We start from the raw sequence: 24045 nt of genomic DNA, 5'->3' as shown, positions 1-24045 counted from the left end.
GAAATTCAATTAACTGAATTTTATAAGCCAAAAAATAGGAAAAAGTATAAATTAAGGAGACTTTATGTCAATTGAAAGAACTTGATGCATAAGCTGAGACAGTTTGGCATCATTTCTGATAAGATCTTATTTTGAATTGTTTAGACAATAAAAGATGGACAAAAGTTTGTGTAATTCTGTAAACATTGCTCTGCAGGGTTCAGTGTCTTTGTAGTTGGTGTGGCTGATGTTGACTACAATGAACTTGCCAACATAGCTAGCAAACCAAGCGAACGACACGTGTTCATTGTGGATGACTTTGAATCTTTTGAGAAGATAGAGGACAACCTCATCACATTTGTGTGTGAAACTGCCACTTCAAGTAAGTCATGGTCCATATGGATCCATAGTCTCACTTGTTTTGAAAAATGACTATTGAGTAGACCATTCCTTATCCTAAGCAAGATCAAGTCTGTGCAGAAATAGATCCTGGGAAACCACTTGAGAACCTGATGAATCACTGTTCCTATTGAGATCATGCTAGCTGTGAGCTTGTCAGAGGTCCATTTTTAGTCTTGAAGATGCAATATTCCTTGTATGGAAATAAAATGTTTGTATATATCCTTTTCCCACCATCTCAATGCCTGTGACATTTGAGAAAATGAATCTTCAACTTAGAAATACATTTATAGAAGCATTTCTGTGAGGTGAAGGTTTTCCCTGTTAGTAATCAATTGGTATTTGTTCTGTCAACATTTGTGCTTCAAGAGAGCCAGGAAAAAACAGCCTTATGTGCGTGTGCACTGTAGAAATGCACTCAGTTCTCATTTGTTTCTTTGGGTATATTCATGGTATAGCGAGACCTCCAGTTTAACTTTTAAGATGCAGTGAAGGACAAAAGATTTGAATCCATTTGTCCTCCTCCCCATTCATGAACTCTGATTTTTGGAGTATTAGATTAAGGAAATAGTTGAGAGGCTCATCTAAACCCCTAATCCCAGACAGAGCTGTGCTTTTGAAGTGTTGTTTTTTTTCCCTATTAAACATTATATTAGAATCTCAGAACTCTGGTTAGAGGCGGCGGAAGTAAACAAATGTTAATGGCTTATTGTAAAAATTAACACTGAAGCTCAGAAGGGAGCTGCACTAGTGAAAGTGAGCAGCGAGCAGCAGCTGCTCCATCCATTCCAGGGAGTCTTGCATACAGCCTTCCCTGTTCCAGCTCTGGGCCCCAGGTTGAGACCCCCTGCACACCTGCCCCTGGATGGTTCAGTGATGAGCACGAGCCTCCAGTGTTTGGCCAAGAAGAGGATTGGCTGGCAACAAATTCCTCCTGCCCTTGCACAAATTTAAAGTTCCCTGGGTGAAACGTTCTTTAATCCATTGAAAAAAATATATAAATTTCCCCCTTTAATTCTGTCTTACCATTCTTAAGAACATTGTAAAATTCCAGGTGGACTGGAGACTCTCCAGAAAACATGGTTACATTGCTCAATAGTATAATTTCTCCTACAAGTTGAAAATCTACACAAAACCACTTAGAAAAAGTTTGATTGTTATGTTCTATAAATGAATGAACAGGTTTGTTACTTGCTGTACTTATGCAGGTGCTTTCTGTGCATGTATAATTTTAGTATTCCTTGGTGAATTGTACTTAAACAATGCTGTACGTTGCAGGTTGCCCTCTCATTTATTTGGATGGCTACACCTCACCAGGTAAGCGTTCATACTCTTGGGCTAATTCATTTCAGGGTTTAAGCAATAAGATAATTCAAATAACTTCATTTCAATATTTTCTGTTCTGATGTGAAGGTTTTAAGATGCTTGAAGCATACAATCTGACAGAAAAGAATTTTGCTTCTGTGCAAGGAGTCTCCCTGGAGTCAGGCTCTTTCCCCAGCTACTCATCTTACAGGCTTCAGAAGAATGCCTTTGTGAACCAGCCTACAGTGTGAGTCTGACAACAGGAGGGTCTCTTTCTTACCATGGGCCAGAGGATTTTGTGAGGTTGTTAGAATCTTTGCTGACTTCTTAGCACTCTGGTATTTTAGAATTGTCGGAAAAGTCTTATGGATAACCTGATTTGGTTTCCTTAAGTACAGTTGGGTTGTGTGTGTGTACGTGTGTGTGTGTGATGTGTATGTTCAGTTGCTCAGTTGTGTCCAACTCTTTGCGACCCCATGGACTGTAGCCCCCCAGGCTCCTCTGTCCTTGGCATTCTCCTGGCATGAATACTGGAGTGGATCCTTCCTCCAGGGGATTTTCCTGACTCAAGGATTGAACCTGTGTCTCCTGCATCTCTGGCATTGTAGACAGATTCTTTACCACTGAGCCATCAAGGAAGCCCCACGGCTGAGTTAAGGGTCTCTTATCAGGTCACATGGGGGACTAGCACCCAAGCCTGCTACTCTGAGAATCTCATCCTGTATCTGCCACGTGATGGATTACTAAGTCTTTTTGAATTTAAGGCTAGAACTGTAGTTATGCTTCTTCTAAGGGAGATTATTTAAGCAGGGAGGCGCTTTGTTCTCTTGAACATTTCTCCATGGGTGCAGAAGGGCTGGATGGAATCAGTGAAGAATGGGAACAGGCATTCTTCCTAGAGTTTCTGACTCCAGAAGAGGAAAGACTGCAGCAGTCTGTCTGTGATCTGTGATCTGACAGGCGGCAGTTAATTTTTATTGGCTGGCGCTCCGGGAACCTGTTGGGCAGCTCTAGATGTTGTTATTTAACTTGATGAAAGTTTGTACCTGGTTCTGATAACCAAAATATGTGTTTGGCACCTTCTGGAGAGGAAAGAACACCAAGAAATAAAGTTTTCAGACACTTAGGACAGGGTCAGATGATGATGCCTGAAATTTGAAATGCTCTGGGAAAGCTGACGGAAAATTCAGACTGAAACCAAGGCTAATTTCTTGTAAGGAAGCATAGTTGTATTGTTGTAGTGTGACCACACTGTGAGTTCCTAACTCTTTTATGGTTAACCACACTAGTTCGCAGTTTTAGGTTTTGCGGTGAACTGAAATACCCAGTGTTTAACTCTGTCACCTCAAGCTATGATTCCTACATTTTCACATAAGACAGCCCACTGTCCTCTTAAGATTCAGATCTTGTGGCTGAAAGAGGCATAAAATGCAATTAAATACTTCTTTATTTTTTTCATAATCATTCATTAACTGAAAAAGGAGAAAAATGGGCTAAATGACTGATGACTTTATATGGAGACGATATTATTTTTAATGTGGAATATTGAGAAGATTCCATGGACAGAGGAGCCTGGCGGCCTGTAGTCCATGGGTTGGCAAAGAGTTAGATATGACTGAGCAACTCTCACTTCACTTCACTTCATCATGAAGATGGGTTTTGAACATGCAAAAGACATTGTGTCAGCTTGCCCAGAACATACGCTTTAAGAAGGAGGGCATTACAGAGTATGGAGTAGAGGTCCCTCCCTGAACAGATGGGAAAAGAATCTAAAAAAGAGAGGCTCTATGTATTTGTATAACTGATTCACTTTGCTGTATAGCAGAAGCAGATGCAACATTGCAAACCAAGTACATGCCAATAAAACCCGAAACAAACAAACAAGCATAGGACAGCGCTATATTCCAGAAGTGTCGGCACTGTGGCGCACTGAGGCTCAAAACCCCAGGAGCCATTCTGTGCCCTTTGTCAGATCCGTGGAGCAGTTGCTTTTCTGTCCATGGGCCGATTATCAAGGCCCTTTTCCTATCTTTACGAAGAAAGTGGTTTTAAATGGTCTCAGGCGAAAATCCATTAATTCTGTTTCAGAGGTTCCCTTAGAACAATGATTGACTCAAGTCTAGAAGGACACATGGGTCCACATTTTATGTTCGATAGCCTTAGAGCCAAGAAACTTGAGTCATATCCGTTTATGAACACTAAACATTTGCACATGTATGTGGCCGTCACATACATTATTGGTTTTGTTTCTGGGAACGTGTGACCTTCTGGAGCTTATTTGATTTATTTGATTTTAAGGGAGGACTTTGGAAGTGTATAGGGAGGGAGAAATTGAAACCTTGAGCCATCTTACTTATGATCTCATATCCCTGATGTTGGAAATTGAATATATTTAGTGAGATTTATGCACTTTAAATTACATCCATAGATACAATGTTTATCACTCTAAAATCGTGATATGGTTTTATAATCATCTATGTATCTAGAAAAAAATGATTTATTAACTGTAGGATGAAAGACCATTTGGCAGTTTCCCAGACTTTTTGACTTTATCAGATTATAAATAAACTATTACTGCTTACATAATGGGTCTTTAGTGTTTGCTATTTTGAGGTCTCATCCTTAAATTTTTCCCCTTTTAATAATGTATTATTAAAAGACTATTATACATTGATATGAATCCACCATGGGTGTACATGCAAATGTATGGCAAAACCAATACAGAATTGTAAAGTAAAATAAAAAATAAATAAATAAATAAAAAGACTATTATAATTGGATTATTATAAATGGCTTCTAATACTAGTCATGAAAAGATTCTAGTCCAAAAATTTTAAATATCATCTATTTCTGATGAGAAATCCTTACTAATTAGTTAATTAATTTTGCTTTTTCTAACAGAGAACTACATCCCAATGGACTCCCTCCTTCATATACCATTATATTACTATTCAGACTCCTCCCAGAAACTCCCAGCGACCCTTTTGCAATTTGGCAGATCACAGACAGAGACTATAAACCACAAGTTGGGGTGATTGCAGATCGTAAGGATTTTTATCTTCTCTTAGGGCCCATGCATGCATATTTTTGATTATGTTTTTCCTTCTCTTTAAGAACCTTCTGGATGTATATATACATATTCATATCTATTTCCTGGATCATGCTTTTATGTTTAAAGTTTTAAAAAGATACGTCAGTAAATACTTGAATTACCTTTTATCTTAACTGAATTATTAATTTTTTAGAGATCTCTTCAACAAGAATTAATTGTTAATACTTTCAGTGTAGAATCTCCATGCATTTGATTTAATAACAATTATGTGTTGATTACAGCTTCTAGCAAGACCTTATCATTCTTTAACAAGGATACAAGAGGTGAGGTGCAGACTGTTACATTTGACACAGATGAAGTGAAGGCATTATTTTATGGAAGTTTTCATAAGGTAAAAACATAAGATTTTCTGGTTATTTATAAAAGAAGTATGTGGACTTAAAACTTAAACCAATTTATTATTTATTAAAATGTATGTTAAACTGGTGGAAACATAGCCATGTCTTTTAAAAACATCTTATTTCAGAGGATTTGATTAATTTTCAAAGAAGAAAATTGAAAATGATATTTCTACTAATCTATTAGTTAATGAGATTAACTACTGTTAACATTTCAATATATATTCAATGCAAATGTCTTTTTAGAATATGAGTTGTATAGTATATACAATATTGTACGCCCATTTTTCTACCTTTTATTTTGAACCTTTATGTAATTTTGTGTCAAAAGCTTAATTTTTGTGGATTGTATTTAGTTGATATTATTTTTTCTTTTATAGAGTATAGTAACCTGCTTCTGCTTGCTCATTTATTGAAAAGTTACAAACATGTCAGTCTAAAAGTTATCACTATTTACCAACATAATTAAGATAACTGTTTATGAGATTAACTTCTGCATGAACACATTTACAACTTCTCTGAAACATTTTAATAAAACTTCCAAGATAAATTCTTAGGGGACTATCTATTTTTGATGAGCTTAATTTTTTAATTTTAAGATCCAAGGGTAATACAGACTTGCTGTCAGACAATTAATTGACAGATAAGAGTACTGACATTGGCAGAATCGGAAGTGAACAGTCTTGGTTATGAGTGGACTTTTTAATGGAATTTTTGCATCAGTTGGATCAAATGAACAGGAGGAAGACTATTTGCTGTGCAAGCTTTAAAATTTTCCCAGTATGAGGCTCAGAAAGTTAGTCCCCATATGTAGAAAACAAATATTTCCAATTCAATCTGATTTCTCAAGTGAAAATTGAAGAACTTCCCTATAATTAGGTAGATTGAGCTGAATTTCTTGCTGATTCTCTTCCTGAGAATCTTGGTTTCTTCCCAGAATGTTTTCTTATTCATGAATCAGATTCTTGGTGAAGACAGCAAGGGACTCTCCTCATGGGATTTGGAGAGGCCTCAGGGTGCACATTGCTGTTGCTTAGTCACTCAGTCGTGTCCAACCCTGTGGGACCCCATGGACTGTAGCCTGCCAGGCTCTTCTGTCTGAGGAATTTTCCAGGCAAGAATACTGGAGTGGACTGCCATTTCCTTCTCCAGGGGAGCTTCCTGACATGGATTGAACCCGTGTCTCCTGCATTGGCAGGTGGATTCTTTACCACTGAGCCACCAGGGAAGCCCAATGAGCACATTAGTGATAAGCCACCCCCCCAAACAAAACAAAACAAACCAATGATGGAGAAACAGAGATCTCTGAGTATAAAGGCATACTTGCTCAACAAGTTACAGACTTTACTGGTAAAGTGCAGGAAAATAAATGCCTTATTGGGAAAGAAGATTCTAGTTTGACAAATTTTTACTAGCTTCAGTTGCTTCTTGTCCAGTAATAGATGCTGAATCTGGCGAAGTTCTTATGAACTTTTTTTGGCTCACTGATATGCCTATTAAACTTACATTTGAGTAACTTGCTAAAGAGAACTATTTTATTTTTCTTCCATACCCACTGAAGATATTGGAAACTCAGCCTGCTACTAACCACTTAACAATCATTTAGGAAATATTATTATCTTTTTAAACTTTTTATTTTGTACTGGGGTATAGCTGATTAACAATATTGTGATAATTTCAGGTGAACAGTACACGGACTCAGCCATACGTATACATGTATCTATTTTCCCCCAAATTATTCCCCGTCTAGGCTAGGATTAATTTCCAACTTTCATTGGATGTTTCATTTTACTTGGCAATAATAAGGCACTATTTTTGAAGAGATCTATAGTGATAGTCATTAATTACTACATATCAAGAGAATTGTTTTTTGACCCTCCCATCTTAATTTGCCTTTATAGAGAGGTATTTGTGTTCTTAGGTTTTATGTAATGCCTCATCTCTCTTGTTCTCATAAACCCTTTTCTTTTCAAATTCTCTGCCTTCTTTTGTTATAGTGTCTTTCTATTTTTTTGTCCCTCCTCTACTTTTTCATTATGCTTTCTTCCCCTCCTTCCTTCCTCCACCCCATTCTGATAACCTACTCTCATTTATTGCATCCATTCAAGTACCAAGTTCAGTCTCTATTGGATACTGATCCAAGGACTTGGAACACCCGTCTTTCATTTCCCACGTAATTTGGGAACTGAAGTTCTTCAGTCCTTGAGATAAGAACAAGTAGTTCTCTGAGAGAAGCAGCAAATCAGTGAAAATAACAGGCAGGAGGCTCTTGGGAGAGAGGGGGTAGACTAAAAGAGCTTATGTGGGGAAGGGCAGACAACTGCTGCTTCTGGAGGATTCTCTTGAAAAGTTCTCTGTCTCCATCTTATTGTAACAGATGATGTAGATTTGAGTGAGAAATTTGTAATAAGACAAAAAGGTAGAATAGATGAAAAATAAGGGATGGCAGACCTTGGGAAGGATGGTGAGTTGACAAGAGTGTTCCTGCTTTGTTCTACTGGTCTGTGACCAACATGCTTCCCAGTTGGGAAATACTCCCTAATTACTTGGCCCACTGGTACCCAGATGAAGAGCCAATCAAATGTAATTATGCATGTGTTTAAAATGCGATAAAACACACTGAAGAGATCGTAGCAAAATATATTTTTAGCATGTGTTTCTTTTTGGCTCACATTGAGTGACAAGTGTATTTGGAATAATTTTGTTTCAACACTTCAAAGCTTTGATTTTGAAATGGTTTTTCTGGATACTGTGATTTTTCAAATAGCTTTTGAATGTTAGCCTCTGCGATTGTTCATATAAGATCTGATAAATAAGTTTCAGTTCTTCAGTTCAGTTCAGTTCAGTCGCTCAGTCGTGTCCTACTCTTGGCGACCCCATGGATCACAGCACGTCAGGCCTCCCTGTCCATCACCAACTCCGGGAGTTCACTCAGACTCACGTTCATCGAGTCAGTGATGCCATCCAGCCATCTCATCCTCGGTTGTCCCTTTCTCCTCCTGCCCCCAATCCCTCCCAGCATCAGAGTCTTTTCCAATGAGTTAACTCTTCACATGAGGTGGCCAAAGTACTGGAGCTTCAGCTTCAGCATCATTCCCTCCAAAGAAATCCCAGTTCTTACTAGATAATAAATACCTTGGGAATGTCTGTAAGGTATTCATCTTGAATTCAATATTAGATGATTGCCCTGGGGTATTTAAAATTATTTTTAGTAAGTCATATATCACTTTTAAATAAAAGCAATATGTAATTCATAGTACTTATAGATGCACTAAATTAATGTTTTGGTGGTGATTCTATTTGGAAAAAATATCTACTGTTAAAAAAAGAAAATCTCTGGAGACTGTCCTTATGCTTATTTACTCTAAAGCATTTAATGGAATTTCAGTTCCTTAACTTGGAGCCAAACTTTTTAAAGTAATCATCATGGGCTTACTTGGGTATTTGGGCTGTGATAAGTAGAAACTCTGGGCATAACTATAAAGCCATAGATTGCCTGCAGCCATTCTTTACATTATTGAAATATAGATGTTTTATTATTTATCTGTACTAATAGATTTCTTACGATTCTGAATATCTTCAATATCCAACAACAATAAATCAACATGTTTGTTTTCTTATGAGGAAATTGAATCTTGAATTTGATTTCCAGAGCTGATTCTTTATAACAGATACAACCTGTGTTAGGTATCTACATGGTGCATAAGATCTTTTTGGCAAGGACTGTTGTTGTTGCTCAGTTGCCCGGTCATGTCTGACTCTTTGCAACCCCGTGGACTGCAGCGTGCCAGGCCTCCCTGTCCCTTTATCGTCTCCTGAAGTCTCCCCAGTTCATGTCCATCGCATTGGTGATGCCATCCAGCCATCTCATCTGATGCCCTCTTCTCCTTCTGCCCTCAATCTTTCTCAGCATCAGGGACTTTTCCAGTGAGTTGGCAGGGATTCTGGACTAAGAAATTAAAAACTGGATTTAGCAAAATCACTGGAAGACATTCGAGGCTCCTTTGTTCTGAGTATAACAATTTATTAGTGATTTATAAACTTGTAATAGTTCACTTTCTATAATTTATTTTTTAGTAGTTATTATAAAATATTGACTATGTTCCCCATTTTGTATAGTATATATTTATAGCTTATTTTATACAAACTGCTATGTACCTCTTAATCCCCTACCGTTTTGCCCCCCTGCCCTGCCACAGGTAACCACAAGTTTGTTCTCTGTATCTGTCAGTCTTTTTTGTTTTTTGAAAAGCTCTCTATAGTTTAAGGAGTCATCTCATCTACTGTATTATCTCTGGCCATCTCAGGAAGAATACATAGTGGGGAAAATAAGAAATTATACTGATGTATAATAGTGGGAGGAAACTGAGATTCAGAGAGGTTAAGTGGTTCGTTTAATTTGATGTTATTAAATTAAACAGCATTGACACTGCAACCTGGTTCTTGAATTTTTAGTCCAAGGCTCTTGATTTGGGGATGAGAATAGCTTTCAGTTCAGTTGCTCAGTTGTGTCTGATTCTTTGTGACCCCATGGACTGCAGCATGCTAGGCCTCCCTGTCCATCACCAGCTCCCAGAGTTTATTTAAACTTATGTCCATTAGTGATGCCATCTAACCATCTCATCCTCTGTCATCTCCTTCTCCTTCCACCTTCAATCTTTCCCAGCATCAGGGTCTTTTCAAATGAGTCAGCTCTTCGCATCAGGTGGCCAAAGTCTTGGAGTTTTAGCTTCAGCATCAGTCCTTCCAATGAATATTGAGGACTGATTTCCTTTAGGATGGATTGGTTGGATCTCCTTGCAGTCCAAGGGACTTGCAAGAATCTTCTCCAACTCCACAGTTCAAAAGCATCAATTCTTCGGTGCTCAGCTCTCTTTATTATCCAACTCTCATATCCATACATGACTACTGGAAAAACCATAGCCGTGACTAGATGGACCTTTGTTGGCAAAGTAATGCGTTTTAATAAGCTTTGCTAAAAAGCTCTGCTTTTTAATAAGCTGTCTAGGTTGGTCGTAGCTATTCTTGCAAGGAGCATACGTCTTTTAATTTCATAAATAGCTTTAAGTACACATTTTTTTAACGTGTGATCTGATATATGTAGAAGTCAGCCATATGGTTCTGGGTAGAAATTTTGTAATGGAAACGAATGATCTTTTTAGGTTCATATCGTAGTGACCCCGAAAAGTGTTAAGATTTACATCGACTGCTATGAGATTATAGAGAAGGATATCAAGGAAGCTGGAAATATCACCACTGATGGTTATGAAATTCTTGGAAAACTGCTTAAAGGCGAGAGGAAGTCAGCCACAGTAAGTAACACAGTTTTATTTTTCTTGGTACCTTGTACAAAGATAGAAATGACATTTTTCAAAGTAATTGGTACTTTTGCTTTTCCCTCGATGATCTTTTTAATTGTTTTATATCTTGGTTAGATTGAAACACTGGAAGTTACACTGAGGTAATACGCTACTGACAAAACATGATAATGTGCTTTACTGCTAGAAGCAAATTAGGATGTCAGGGCACCAGAGAACATCATGTAGTTGACTTGAAACTGAATCAAACTGGAGAGCACAGCATAAATGGTTGCCAGGAGAATCAGTGAAATGTAAACGAAGTCACGTTTTTGCTCTTCAAAAGTAGGAACTGTTGACACAGCTTTGTGCATTCAGGACATTTTGCATTTGTGGACTCTGGCTGTGACTGTCACAGAGCTACACTCCCTCACAGAGGGGTCAGGCCAGCCGCCTCACAACTGTCATTGGCTTAAGTTAGAGGCGGGGGCTTGCCAACCCTTTTACAATGCTATTTAGTAATAAACTGTTAAAACCTGAGGTTTCCACTGCACCAGGCTAAGTTCATAATAAATGTTGATTAATAATAACATTGTTCTGAAAGCAAGGCTACTATTTTTGGCTTCTATTATTTTTAAAGATAATTTTACTTGTTTATTTCTGGCTGTGCTTGGTCTTCATTGCTGTTAGGCTTTTCCCTTGTTGTGACAAGTGGGGGCTACTCTCTGCCCGTGGCGTCTGGCTCCTCGGTGCCGCGGCTCCTCCTGCGGGCGAGCACGGGCTCTAGCGCATGCGCTGCTCCAGTTGCGTCACGTGGGCTCGGTGGTTGTGACTCCCAGGCTCTCGGGCACAGGCTCGATAGTTGCGGTGCACGGGGTTAGTTGCTACATGGAATGTGGGATCTTCCCAGATCAGGGATTGAACCTGTGTCTCCTGCACTGGCAGACGGATTCTTTACTGCTGAGCCAGCAGAGAAGCCCTTCTATTATGTTTTAAAATTGCTTTTAATAAGCTTAGCTTTCTTTCATGGACACAATTTTCTTCTCTATTCAGAAATGAAATTTTTAACCCTCAATGTAGAACTTGAACTTGCAAACACTCTTAGCTTTCACCATGTAAAGTTGAAGTTAAGTTGCTCAGTCATGTCCAACTCTTTGTGACCTCATGGACTGTAGCCTACCAGGCTCCTCCAGGTTGCAGGCAGATGCTTTACCCTCAGAGCCATGAGGGAAGAACTAGTTAGAACAAGTAATATAATTGCAATTAAAATCATTTATTGAATATTGGGTTTAATATTTAAATAGAACAAGTTTATAAAAGAAAGAATGACTATATCTAAGTGACCTTCTCTTTTTTTATCCAAAGAACTCTGTTTTTTAAGTGTAGAAAGATAGAAAATATATGTATATTGAAATAGTTAAGCTGAAGGTAAACATGAAATTATTAGTTGGCCCCTAGGTAAGAATTTATAAGCAGAGCATCAATTTAAGAATAAGTGAGGAATTTTTTTAAATGTTACTTTTTTTTTTTACAGAGGTAGACTCTTAAAAGTTGATTTAAATGTGTGTAATCTTCAAATTAAAATTCTGAATTAAATGCACTTATCATTTTAAAATAAATCAATGTTCTCTTTATAAAAAAAAAAAAAAACCTCAATGACACACTTCATTTTAGCCAAGGAAATGAATCAGAAGTGGGATTATCAATATGCATTTTGCTTTACTGTCCCTTTCTCTGAGGCATAGGTTTTTTTTTGTTCTTAGGAGGTTAGGATCACATTGCTCTCATTGCCTGAACCCTCTAGAGAGTCTGCGTGAGAAGTTAGCAGAGGTTAAAATGTGGAAATATTAATATGGAATGTTTTTCTCGCATCTTTAGCTCATGTTACTGTTGGTTATTTACAGTTCCAAATCCAGAATTTTGATATTGTCTGCAGTCCGGTGTGGACCAGTAGAGACAGATGCTGTGATATTCCCTCCAGAGTAAGTGAAACAGAATGGAATTTTGTCATGGTTTTATTAGTCTTCGAGGAATAAGAGATGTGGATGAGGATGGCCTGGGAGAGGAAGTAGCCCTCAGCAGCTGCATGTTCAGGATGGAGCCAGGGACACACATGGTGTGCGTGCTCATTAACGACCGCAGCTCAGGCTGGGGACCCTCCCCTCAAAAGCCAAGAATGTAGCGGACCGCACCTGGAAATTCTCCCTAACAGCCAAGTGGTTAGGCATAGTCAGAAAAGTCCTGCTTCAATCAGCATGTCTGATAAACCCATTTACTGCAGAGTCCTCCTATTGCTTGTAAAATGCCAGCATTTTACAACAAATGCTTATTAAGTCCTTTACAGGATCAGCCATCACACCTCTCTGGATGTCTAAGTAGAAATGCTCGAGTGATGGCCTTCCCCCATATTATCTGTGTAGGTGGTGATGATTACAAAGTTGAATGCTGAAGATGGATTTGAAGTTCATGGCAAACAGTGAGCTGCACACACCCACCAAATAAGTGTACATTGTTTCCTCAACAAGTACTTACTGAACACCTGTTATAAGCCAGGCACTGTCCTATGTGCTGGAGTTATAGCAGGGAAAAGGAATATTCTAGTGAAAGGCAGAGGAAGAGGAGGAGTTAATAAGTAGGTGTATACTATGTTATCGAGTGAAAAGTCATAGAAAACAAACCAGGGTACAAGGACAGGTAGCCAGGTGAGTACCCTCAGCCCTCAGGGGTAAGGTGAGATTTAAGCAGAGACCTGAGTGAAGTGAGGGGACAAACAATGTGGATAATGGAGAAAGAGCATTCCAACCAGAGGGGACTGTAAGTGTAAAGGCCCTAAGGCCACAAGGTGCCCTGAACATCTGAGAAGCAAGAAGTGGATGAGAGGGGCTGGGGCAGAGTGAAGGAGAGGGGAGGTGGTGGGCAGTGGAGGGGGCAAGGTGGTGGGGTGCTGTTTTGCAGACCGTGTAAGGCCTGTAGGCTGTGGAAGGGATTTTAAATTTTATTCTGAATGAAATGGGCATCCATATCTGAAACACTCAGCATTTCTCTAATGCCAGACTAGAGATAATTGGATTAAATTACCAGGGGTCCTGTTGATGGTTTTGTAAACATATCTTATGTGAGATTTCCCAAAGCAAAACTTTTAAAGACAAAAAGGAGCATAGCAAGATTGGGCATAAGACTTTGTAATCATAATTAAAAATTATTCCTTTAAGTTGGGAAATAGATTTCCTTGTGTGTATAAGTGGGTGTGGCAGATAAGAGGCTATGTTTACTTTCAATTCAGAGATAAATATTCTTTTCCAAATTTCAGAGAGATGAAGCAAAATGCCCAGCTCTTCCAAACGCTTGCACATGTACACAGGACAGCGTTGGACCTCCGGGACCCCCCGGCCCTGCAGTAAGGAGACTGAAATAGTCCTTCTAGTATTTCCACTTAAATCTTTGGCATAATCATCCTTTGGTCAGTGTGTTGCGCATAAAATGCTTCTAGCCACTGGTGTGTTGTAGGACAGAACAAGATGAATTGCAGACCATTTTCACAGCACATCTTGAGATCTGAACTGGAGTAAATCCAGAAGAAAACCTGAAAGCATTTGAACACATTTCTCTACTCACATGAGAATGAATGATATGGGCTAGCATTCAAGAGCTTTTCAAGACATGGATTTGGGTTTCTCTCTTTAATTACATGATTTTGAAAATTCCTTACATCTCCTGAAAGCTTCTTGTACCTATATTATGGAGCAATAATTGAGAAGCTGATCCCAAAAAACTAATGCCTAGGATATGTGTATGTTATTAGCAAGCATATCATAGAATAACATATAGAGGATAATTATGTATGTGATGATATCATAAACTCTGGGTGAAAGTGTTGGGGTTAGGAATAACCTGAGTGAGAAGACTGACCAGGTCTTTCCATGGGGGGAGGGGAGACCAATAAAATGTAATGCAAAACACTGAAGAGTACAGTATTAGATCTTTGTTGATCAATTACATGTGACCCGGGCTGGTTTTTCCGAATGGAAGTAGTACCACAAGCTTTATTGACCTCTTTTAAGAACATGGGTTAAGTAACATAGAAACAGCTTAAAGAGCCTCAGAATACCAGCTTTTACTATACATGGTTGTTAACAAATAATGTAAATTGATTTTAGGTTAATTACAAACCAGCTCCTCATATATGGAATCAAAATATATCTGGAATTAACATCATATATTTTCTTTAATTAATAGTGACTTACCTGATTTATATTTATAATCATAAAATTATACCTTGGATGTGACCTCAATGTTTTTGAGAAGTAGGAATTTTTTTCCTAATTGTAAGATAATGTTGTTGGATATCAGTATCATGTTTATTTCCTCTTTGTTCAGTGAACAAGTCTCTGAATTCCTGTTACTAAATTACATGTTCTGAGATTCTGAAAGAGTCTTCTTATTGCATATTATTTTCCCTGAAGAATACACTCATATTATTCCAAAATAGATATTTTTCCTTAGAAATGCTTAAATATTATATTTAAAGTAATGCTTTTTTTTTTTTAGTAAACCTCAAATTTTCAAATCAACTTCAAAATTTGCTAACAGTTAAGGAAAGATCAGAATATAAAAAATGAAATCCTTAAGAAGGTTTTGAAATTCTCCTTTCCCACACATTTGTATGATAGAAAGTATTTACTTCCATATTTCATAATAGCCGTAGAAGTATTGGTTGTCTGGAGTATGCGCTGCTTCTTAAAGCAATTTTTATGTATCAGCTTCCTCCTTGTTTCCTGTGTTCACCCTAAAATGTGCTCTTACCATGTGTTTTAGGGAGGACCGGGTGCTAAAGGTCCGAGAGGTGAAAGAGGTGTCAGTGGGGCAATTGTAAGTATATTTTAGAGTGCATTTACGTTTTCACCTATATGTTGAAGTCTCTTTATTTAAATTTCCGCTCACCGGGTAATGTGCCCTTGAACAAGTGGATTCAAGTTTAGTGAGCCTTAGGCAATATAATGATCTCTGTCTTGCCTCTGGATATCAGAATGGTAGATTAGATTAGTCAGATAAAGGAATGTGCAGGGTATGTCACTGAAGTGGGAATTGCCCAAGGGAGACCTATAGAAGCACCTAAGGGCTCTACTCTCATATGGGGAAGCAGAGGGGCAGTCCTGGCCATCAGCTGGAAGACCCCCTTCAAGGAACAGAGTCCCACTAGAGGGAGCTGGGGAGGGTTCCTCTCTCTCAGAGAAAGAGCCGAGCCTGCGACATCTGCCTTCGCTGGGGGTCACTGGCCTCTTCTACCGGTTCAAAACTGTCTCCGTAAGACAACTCCAGCATCTTGGGGGGATGTATTATGAAGGTGATGTGCAGTTTTTGTCCTACTGTCATTAAGCTAACTCAGGAAAGTGAGGCTGGGGTGCTGACCCAGGTCTGTCTAACTCCAGGTTTGTCCTTTTCTATCTGGACACCCTGCAAAGAAGCTCCTGCATAGAGTGAACATATCTGTTCTTTCCTTGCCTGATGTAGATGTATGTTAGTCCCAGAAATCAGCCCAAGTCTAAGAGGAATCAGGACCAGCTTAAAAGAAATCAAATCTAGTGAATCTTGAGGTTTGATCTCTGAATGAATCTAGGACTATCAGTTCAGTTCAGTCGCTCAGTCGTGTCTGACTCTTTGCGACCCCATGAATCGCAGCACGCCAGGCCTCCCTGTCCATCACCATCTCCTGGAGTTCACTCAGACTCATGTCCATCGAGTCCGTGATGCCATCCAGCCATCTCATCCTCGGTCGTCCCCTTCTCCTCCTGCCCCCAATCCCTCCCAGCATCAGGGTCTTTTCCAATGAGTCAGCTCTTCCCATGAGGTGGCCAAAGTACTGGAGTTTCAGCTTCAGCATCATTCCTTCCAAAGAAATCCCAGGGCTGATCTCCTTCAGAATGGACTGGTTGGATCTCCTTGCAGTCCAAGGGACCCTCAAGAGTCTTCTCCAACACCACAGTTCAAAAGCATCAATTCTTCGGCGCTCAGCCTTCTTCACAGTCCAACTCTCACATATATACATGACCACAGGAAAAACCATAGCCTTGACTAGACGGACCTTTGTTGGCAAAGTAATGTCTCTGCTTTTGAATATGCTATCTAGGTTGGTCATAACTTTTCTTCCAAAGAGTAAGCGTCTTTTAATTTCATGGCTGCAGTCACCATCTGCAGTGATTTTGGAGCCCCCCAAAATAAAGTCTGACACTGTTTCCACTGTTTCCCCATCTATTCCCCATGAAGTGATGGGACCGGATGCCATGATCTTCGTTTTCTGAATGTTGAGCTTTAAGCCAAATTTTTCTCTCTCCTCTTTCACTTTCATCAAGAGGCTTTTTAGCTCCTCTTCACTTTCTGCCATAAGGGTGGTGTCATCTGCATATCTGAGGTTATTGATATTTCTCCCAGCAATCTTGATTCCAGCTTGTGTTTCTTCCAGTCCAGCGTTTCTCATGATGTACTCTGCATAGAAGTTAAATAAGTAGGGTGACAATATACAGCCTTGACGTACTCCTTTTCCTATTTGGAACCAGTCTGTTGTTCCATGTCCAGTTCTAACTGTTGCTTCCTGACCTGCATACAGATTTTTCAAGAGGCAGGTTAGGTGGTCTGGTATTCCCATCTCTTTCAGAATTTTCCACAGTTTCTTGTGATCCACACAGTCAAAGGCTTTGGCGTAGTCAATAGAGCAGAAATAGATGTTTTTCTGGAACTCTCTTGTTTTTTCCATGATCCAGTGGATGTTGGCAATTTGATCTCTGGTTCCTCTGCCTTTTCTAAAACCAGCTTGAACATCAGGGAGTTCATGGTTCATGTATTGCTGAAGCCTGGCTTGGAGAATTTTGAGCATTACTTTAACTAGCATGTGAGATGAGAGCAACTGTGTGGTAGTTTGAGCATTCTTTGGCATTGCCTTTCTTTGGGATTGGAATGAAAACGGACTTTTTCCAGTCCTGTGGCCACTGCTGAGTTTTCCAAATTTGCTGGCATATTGAGTGCAGCACTTTCACAGCATCATCCCTCAGGACTTGAAACAGCTCAACTGGAATTCCATCACCTCCACTAGCTTTGTTCGTAGTGATGCTTTCTAAGGCCCACCTGACTTCACATTCCAAGATGTCTGGCTCTAGATTAGTGATCACATCATCATGACTATCTGGGTCATGAAGATCTTTTTTGTACAGTTCTTCTGTGTATTCTTGCCACCTCTTCTTAATATCTTCTGCTTCTGTTAGGTCCAGACCATTTCTGTCCTTTATTGAGCCCATCTGTGCATGAAATGTTCCCTTGGTATCTCTAATTTTCTTGAAGAGATCTCTAGTCTTTCCCATTCTGTTGTTTGCCTCTATTTCTTTGCATTGATCGCTGAGGAAGGCTTTCTTATCTCTTCTTGCTATTCTTTGGAACTCTGCATTCAGATGCTTATATCTTTCCTTTTCTCCTTTGCTTTTTGCCTCTCTCCTTTTCACAGCTATTTGTAAGGCCTCCCCAGACAGCCATTTTGCTTTTTTGCATTTCTTTTCCATGGGGATGGTCTTGATCCCTGTCTCCTGTACAATGTCACGAACCTCATTCCCTAGTTCATCGGGCACTCTATCTATCAGATCTAGGCCCTTAAATCTATTTCTCACTTCCACTGTATAATCATAAGGGATTTGATTTAGGTCATACCTGAATGGTCTAGCGATTTTCCCTACTTTCTTCAATTTGAGTCTGAATTTGGTAATAAGGAGTTCATGATCTGAGCCACAGTCAGCTCCTGGTCTTGTTTTTGTTGATTGTATACAGTTTCTCCATCTTTGGCTGCAAAGAATATAATCAATCTGACTTCAGTGTTGACCATCTGGTGATGTCCACGTGTAGAGTCTTCTCTTGTGTTGTTGGAAGAGGGTGTTTGCTATGACCAGTGCATTTTCTTGGCAAAATCTCTATTAGTCTTTGCCCTGCTTCATTCCGCATTCCAAGGCCAAATTTGCCTGTTACTCCAGGTGTTTCTTGACTTCCTACTTTTGCATTCCAGTCCCGTATAATGAAAAGGACATCTTTTTTGGGTGTTAGTTCTAAAAGGTCTTGTAGGTCTTCATAAAACCGTCAACTTCAGCTTCTTCAGCATTACTGGTTGGGGCATAGACTTGGATTACTGTGATATTGAATGGTTTGCCTTGGAGATGAACAGAGATCATTCTGTCGTTTTTGAGATTGCATCCAAGTACTGCATTTTGGACTCTTTTGTTGACCATGATGGCTACTCCATTTCTTCTGAGGGAGTCCTGCCCGCAGTAGTAGATATAATGGTCATTTGAGTTAAATTCACCCATTCTAGTCCATTTTAGTTCGCTGATTCCTAGGATGTCAACGTTTACCCTTGCCATCTCTTGTTTGACCACTTCCAATTTGCCTTGATTCATGGACCTGACATTCCAGGTTCCTATGCAATATTGCTCTTTATAGCATCGGATCTTGCTTCTATCACCAGTCACATCCACAGCTGGGTATTGACTATAGATATATGAATATATTTGATGTATTTTACTTTTTAAGAAACCTATTCCCATGTGAAAATAGGTTGGGAAATTTACGTGCTCTTGTGAATTTATTGTACTTTCCAGTTCTTTTAGTGAGTAGTCAAAGGAAGAAAGGGACGACATTAACAAATACTTTTATATTGGGTTGGCCGAAAGCTTCGTTTGGGTTTTCTGGTCAACCCAATAGATGAGGCAATTTCTAAAACGCTTGCAGATTCTGACTGGTATCTTAGAGCTGTGAAGACAGCCCTGGAAGGGTAGTCTATGACTCTGTGCTTGTTTCTCTGTTCTGTATGTAGGGCCCCCCCGGTCCTCGTGGAGATACAGGTCCTCCTGGACCCCAGGGTCCTCCAGGCCCTCAGGGACCCAATGGCCTCTCTATTCCTGGTGAACAAGTAAGCACAAAGGCTTTCTGTATGAAATGAGGATGGTGGATTAATGCTGAATTTAACTGGAACATTTTCTACTCTATTTTGCCAAATTCAAGTGTTTTTTCAGAAAACTCAACAAGTTTAGTCATTGAGATGACTTCCTGTGACTGTAATTTCAGATATGTAAATAGCATATGTAATAATACGTAACTATGTAGGAAAAATGGTTGCTACTTCTTTGACCTTTAAAAATTATTTTAATAAGTAATGCAAATATCCTTTAATATCCTGAAAGCTTTGAAATGGCTTTGAGTCTGTGGCAGGCCCTAAGGTTCTGTCTGATATTTATGACTTATTTATCTAGGTCATTACTTCAGTAAAATTTTATTTTATTCCAAATGCCAATCTGAACTTAGGAGAAGTGTCTTACCTTAAAGGCTGGTGTTTCATTTAACTACTTTCTTCTATACTTTAAGATAAAACAAATACAGCATATGAATAAGAATCCAGATAATTACATAGTTTTAAATTTAAGTCTAAACTCCCTTTAAAGACCTTTCTTTTTTGGCATTTAGAGAAAAAATAATCTATATCAGATATAGCTAGAAATGAAACATTTGAAGGAACTGGATTTTTCTTTTCACTCAAAAGGGTTGAATGCAGGACTTTCCTGGGGGTCCAGTGGTTAAGACTGAGAGCTTCACTGCAGGGGGCACAGGTTCAATCTCTGGTCAGGGAACTAAGACCCTGCATACCTCTCAGTGCAGCTGTGAAAAAGGAACAGGGTTGAATGCATCTACTTTTAGCTTCACATCCACAGGGGTGTTTGGAGAGTTTTATTTCTATTTATTTTCTTATTGCTACTATTAAATTATCAGCTTTAATTCAGATTTGCCTATTAACAAGTGTCTTCTAGCATGTTATACAGAACAAAATTATGTTACATTTCATTGACTCTCCATTACAGTTAGCACCAAATTAAATATGTTAAATAATAAAAATAGTTTCCCCTTCAACTTGGGTTCTTTTAAAAAAGGCATATTATCCCATGATTATATAAAATGATCCCATAACACGATAAATGGAAATTATAACAGCATTTGTAGTTTAAAAAGTGAGCATCAGTCCCCAAAATAATTTATTCATCTCCCTTCACAAATATGCTTCATTGGATTTATGAAGTGATAGAGATTTCAGGAATGACTCACGTCTTCCCTTTTCACTTAATTTCTGTAAAATGCTGAGACCTGTTTTCCCACTGCTTGCTCCAGGGTCGCCAGGGAATGAAGGGCGATGCCGGAGAGCCAGGACTTCCAGGCCGGACTGTGAGTTGTTCTTCACCTTGCCTTTTCTTGACTCGTCAAGTGTTCTTTGCAAAGTTGCCCTTGTAGTGCCTCAGAAGGTGAACCAAGGTTAAGCCGCAGAGCAGAAGCCTGGCCGTTTTCCATTCCGTCGCCTGGTCTGAGGCTTCAGACTGGGGCTATGCAGTCAGGTCTGGGCTTGTTGACTGAGCTAGCGTCTCGCTCTCAGGCTGGCTCTGCGCTTGGTACTGAGTTTCTGTTCCTTCTCAGAGTCCCCTGACTTTTCTTCCAAACGTTTTGGAGAAGGACACGAATTCCTTTCCTCACACAAGAAGTTTATTACAGTGTTTTCTTGCTTGTTTCCTTTTGTGTAGGGAACTCCAGGATTACCTGGCCCACCAGGACCAATGGGCCCTCCAGGAGACAGAGTAAGTTTTCTTGTGTGGCCTCTAACGACATTGGACATGATTATTGCCTACTAATTAACCGCCCCCATCCCAAAGTTCAGTTGGTGTGGTTGGAAATACAGAGTTCACATATCTCATAGGAGGCAGAAAAGCTAATATCAGTGGGCCAACTGACACCAGGGCAATCTCAAGGTCTATGAAACAAAATGGTGGGACTTTAAATGAGTCATTAGAATTTTGGAAATTTTAAAAAATTCAGCATGCTCTGAAAACCAACAACTTTTGGTTCATTGGAAAGAGATTCAAGAATCCTAGAAAACTGCATTAAATCTGAAAATTAAAAATTTTTTATGAGGCATCTTTTATGTAACTCTATAAATAGTCTTGATTCCCGTGGCACTTTGTATGTGGTCAGGGACATCTTTTCTATGAACTCAGATACCATCTGCAGGCCTCTGTGATGGATAGCAACTGGAACTTAGTAGGAATTTTGCTTATTTATGGCAGATCTCAGGTCTGTTGTTGAGTAATGAGGAAATCAGTGCAGGAGACCCAATATTTTCTAGGACAAATAGGTGAGAAGCACAGTGAGTTCTGTGCTCTGTTTAATGTTACAGAAACATTTGGTTTCATAGGAGACCACAGATGCTTTAATAGAAGGTTTTAGAGCTGCTCAGAACCAAGGCACTAATGACTTCAGCACCTTCTGGTTTAGACAGCAGTCTGAGTGTTGTCTGTATTCTGACTAATCAAGTCAAAACAGAAGACTAGCAGCAGGTTCTGAGAGGGCCAGGGCTATAATAGTTGTCACTTACGCATTGATTTGTTAACCTTAACACCTCCAAGACACCGTGGGGCAGAAGAGTTGGGTCAATCAGATGGAGCAAAATTTTGCCCAGATAATACCAAATGTTGGATGATTTGCCAATGAAATTTATTTGTTCCAGTGCCTACTCTTGAATTTATGAGAAAATGAGGTCAAAGAGAAAACTGTTCTCTGGGAGCCTGGGACCCGCTGGTACTTATACATATTTTCTGACTCTTTTGAGACTGGCACTCTAGTTTTATTTGAATTCTTGTCTTATAATAAAGGACCACAATGATATTGCAAGGGTGACCAGTTGGTATAGGCAATTAGTCAACAAAACCAAAAATATCACAGTCAGGAAGTAATAACGGATATTGAATATAGTTCAATGTCCTATGATAAACCATGATAAGAAAGAATATGAAAAAGAATGTATATGTATAACTGAGTCACCTTGCTGTATAACAAAAATTAAATACAACATTATAGATCAAATATACTCCAATTAAAAAAAAAACAACAGAAGTAATGATGGGCTGCCTCCCTTGCCACCGCTACTGCAGAAGCCGTGTTGGGTTGGCATGTGCTTCCGCATGGGTTCCATGCAGACTTGCTGGGTGGTCAGTGCCCACCCCATCAACACGCTCCTTCTGAGCTGGTGGTCAGGCAGCCATCCCCACCATCACTGCTTCCCTGAAAAGTGAAGAGGTGGGAAGGACTGTGTTTTTCACTCTCACATTTTAATCTGTGAATCCAGCTTTGTGGTGAGGCAACCCAGGACCCTCATGTTGAGAGTGAGGAAAGTTTTCAGGAAATTATTCATCTTTTTTCCATCACAGCCTTGTACCTACAACTCACTTTCCTGTCACTAATGCTGAGAGTAAGAGTCACAGCTGATGGAACATAAACGGTTTTGGAAAGTTAGACTTTGGGTGCAGGCATCTCAGCCAAAAGAGAAAGAAAGGGAGACAGAGAGAGGAAGGAAGGAATGAAGAAAGGAAGGAAGGAAGGAAGAAACTTGAACCCTGTGGTGGGAAAGAAGAGAATAAAGCTCAGGAGAGCACGCCCAAGACCATGGTGATGAAGGAAGATGTGCTACCAAGATGGAGTTGGTAGAAGCAAGAGGCTTGGGTTGCCTTCAGCACAGATTGATTTTCAAATGAGCCACAGTTTTGGGGACTGTTAGAAAGTAGCAAGACAAGTACATGTTGAGGCAAGTCATACACATGCACCTGTGAAAGCGACCACAGGTCCTCTTGGCCACCCTCCCATGGAGGGAAGCAGCAATAACTGCTGCAGCTTTGAAAATGGAAAGTAAAAGAAATAAAATTTGCAGCACAAAGTTCTGTAGATGGCTCAGTGGTAGCCCTTCTGAGGTCACCAGAATAGAATCCGCCTCATCCCAATTTAGGTATATGTTACTTCTAAGAGAAAATGCCTGGTTAGACCTAACTGTCCGCTCGTGAGTGAGTGGATAAAGAAGATGTGATATTTTTATATATGAATATATGTTTAATATATATAATAGAATATTATGCTGTCTTAAAAGAAGAGGGACATGCTATCGTTTTCCAAAACATGGATAAACCTTGAACCTGGAGGACATACCACCTGAAATAAGCAAAGCACAGAAAAAGAAATGCTGCATGATCTCACTTACGTGTGAAATCTCAAAAAAGCTGAACTCCTGGGAGCAGGTGGCTGCCAGGGGCTGCAAAAGAGGGAGCAATGGGGAGATGGTAGACAAAGGATACAGAGTTTCAGTTATGCCAGATAAGTTCTGGAGATCTAATGTACATTATGATGACTGTAGTTAATACTATATTGTGTACTTGAAATTTGCTAATAGAGTGTGTCTTAGTCTCACCACATACACAATGATAGCTCTGTGAGGTGATGGACGTGTTACTTTGATTGTGGTAATCAATACACAATGTCTACATGTATCAAAACATCATGTGTACACCAGAAATATATATGATTTTGTCAATTATAGCTCAGTAAAGCAAGGAAAAAAAGAAAAAATGGTTGATCAGGAAGTTCTTAGGATGACTGAAGGAGGATTATTCATAGACATGATACTTACCTTAAAAAATGAAAGCAAAAGAATGTTTTCTACAGTGGTTGGAGGAAATTTAGATGACATTCAACTGTCCAAACCATACGAAGAGCATTTTTGCTT

The 24045-nt window shown here is 39.4% G+C and overlaps 1 protein-coding gene across 3 annotated transcripts in view; it reads left to right on the top strand.

The window, feature by feature from the left end:
• COL12A1 (collagen type XII alpha 1 chain) overlaps window positions 1-24045 on the top strand; it is a 120709-nt gene that overhangs the window by 82066 nt on the left and 14598 nt on the right. For all 3 annotated transcript variants that reach the window (XM_040239048.1, XM_040239045.1, XM_040239047.1), the window contains 12 exons: window positions 197-361; window positions 1657-1695; window positions 1792-1930; window positions 4585-4727; window positions 5017-5126; window positions 10296-10445; window positions 12335-12412; window positions 13741-13827; window positions 15246-15299; window positions 19276-19371; window positions 20619-20672; window positions 21023-21076. In XM_040239048.1, coding sequence (XP_040094982.1) covers window positions 197-361; window positions 1657-1695; window positions 1792-1930; window positions 4585-4727; window positions 5017-5126; window positions 10296-10445; window positions 12335-12412; window positions 13741-13827; window positions 15246-15299; window positions 19276-19371; window positions 20619-20672; window positions 21023-21076 — 1169 coding nt within the window. The remainder of the gene's footprint in view (window positions 1-196; window positions 362-1656; window positions 1696-1791; window positions 1931-4584; window positions 4728-5016; window positions 5127-10295; window positions 10446-12334; window positions 12413-13740; window positions 13828-15245; window positions 15300-19275; window positions 19372-20618; window positions 20673-21022; window positions 21077-24045) is intronic.

The sequence above is a fragment of the Oryx dammah genome, unplaced genomic scaffold (genome assembly GCF_014754425.2).
Source record: "Oryx dammah isolate SB20612 unplaced genomic scaffold, SCBI_Odam_1.1 HiC_scaffold_4, whole genome shotgun sequence".
Lineage (NCBI taxonomy): Eukaryota > Metazoa > Chordata > Mammalia > Artiodactyla > Bovidae > Oryx > Oryx dammah.
This window is presented reverse-complemented; position numbering and strand designations above follow the sequence as displayed.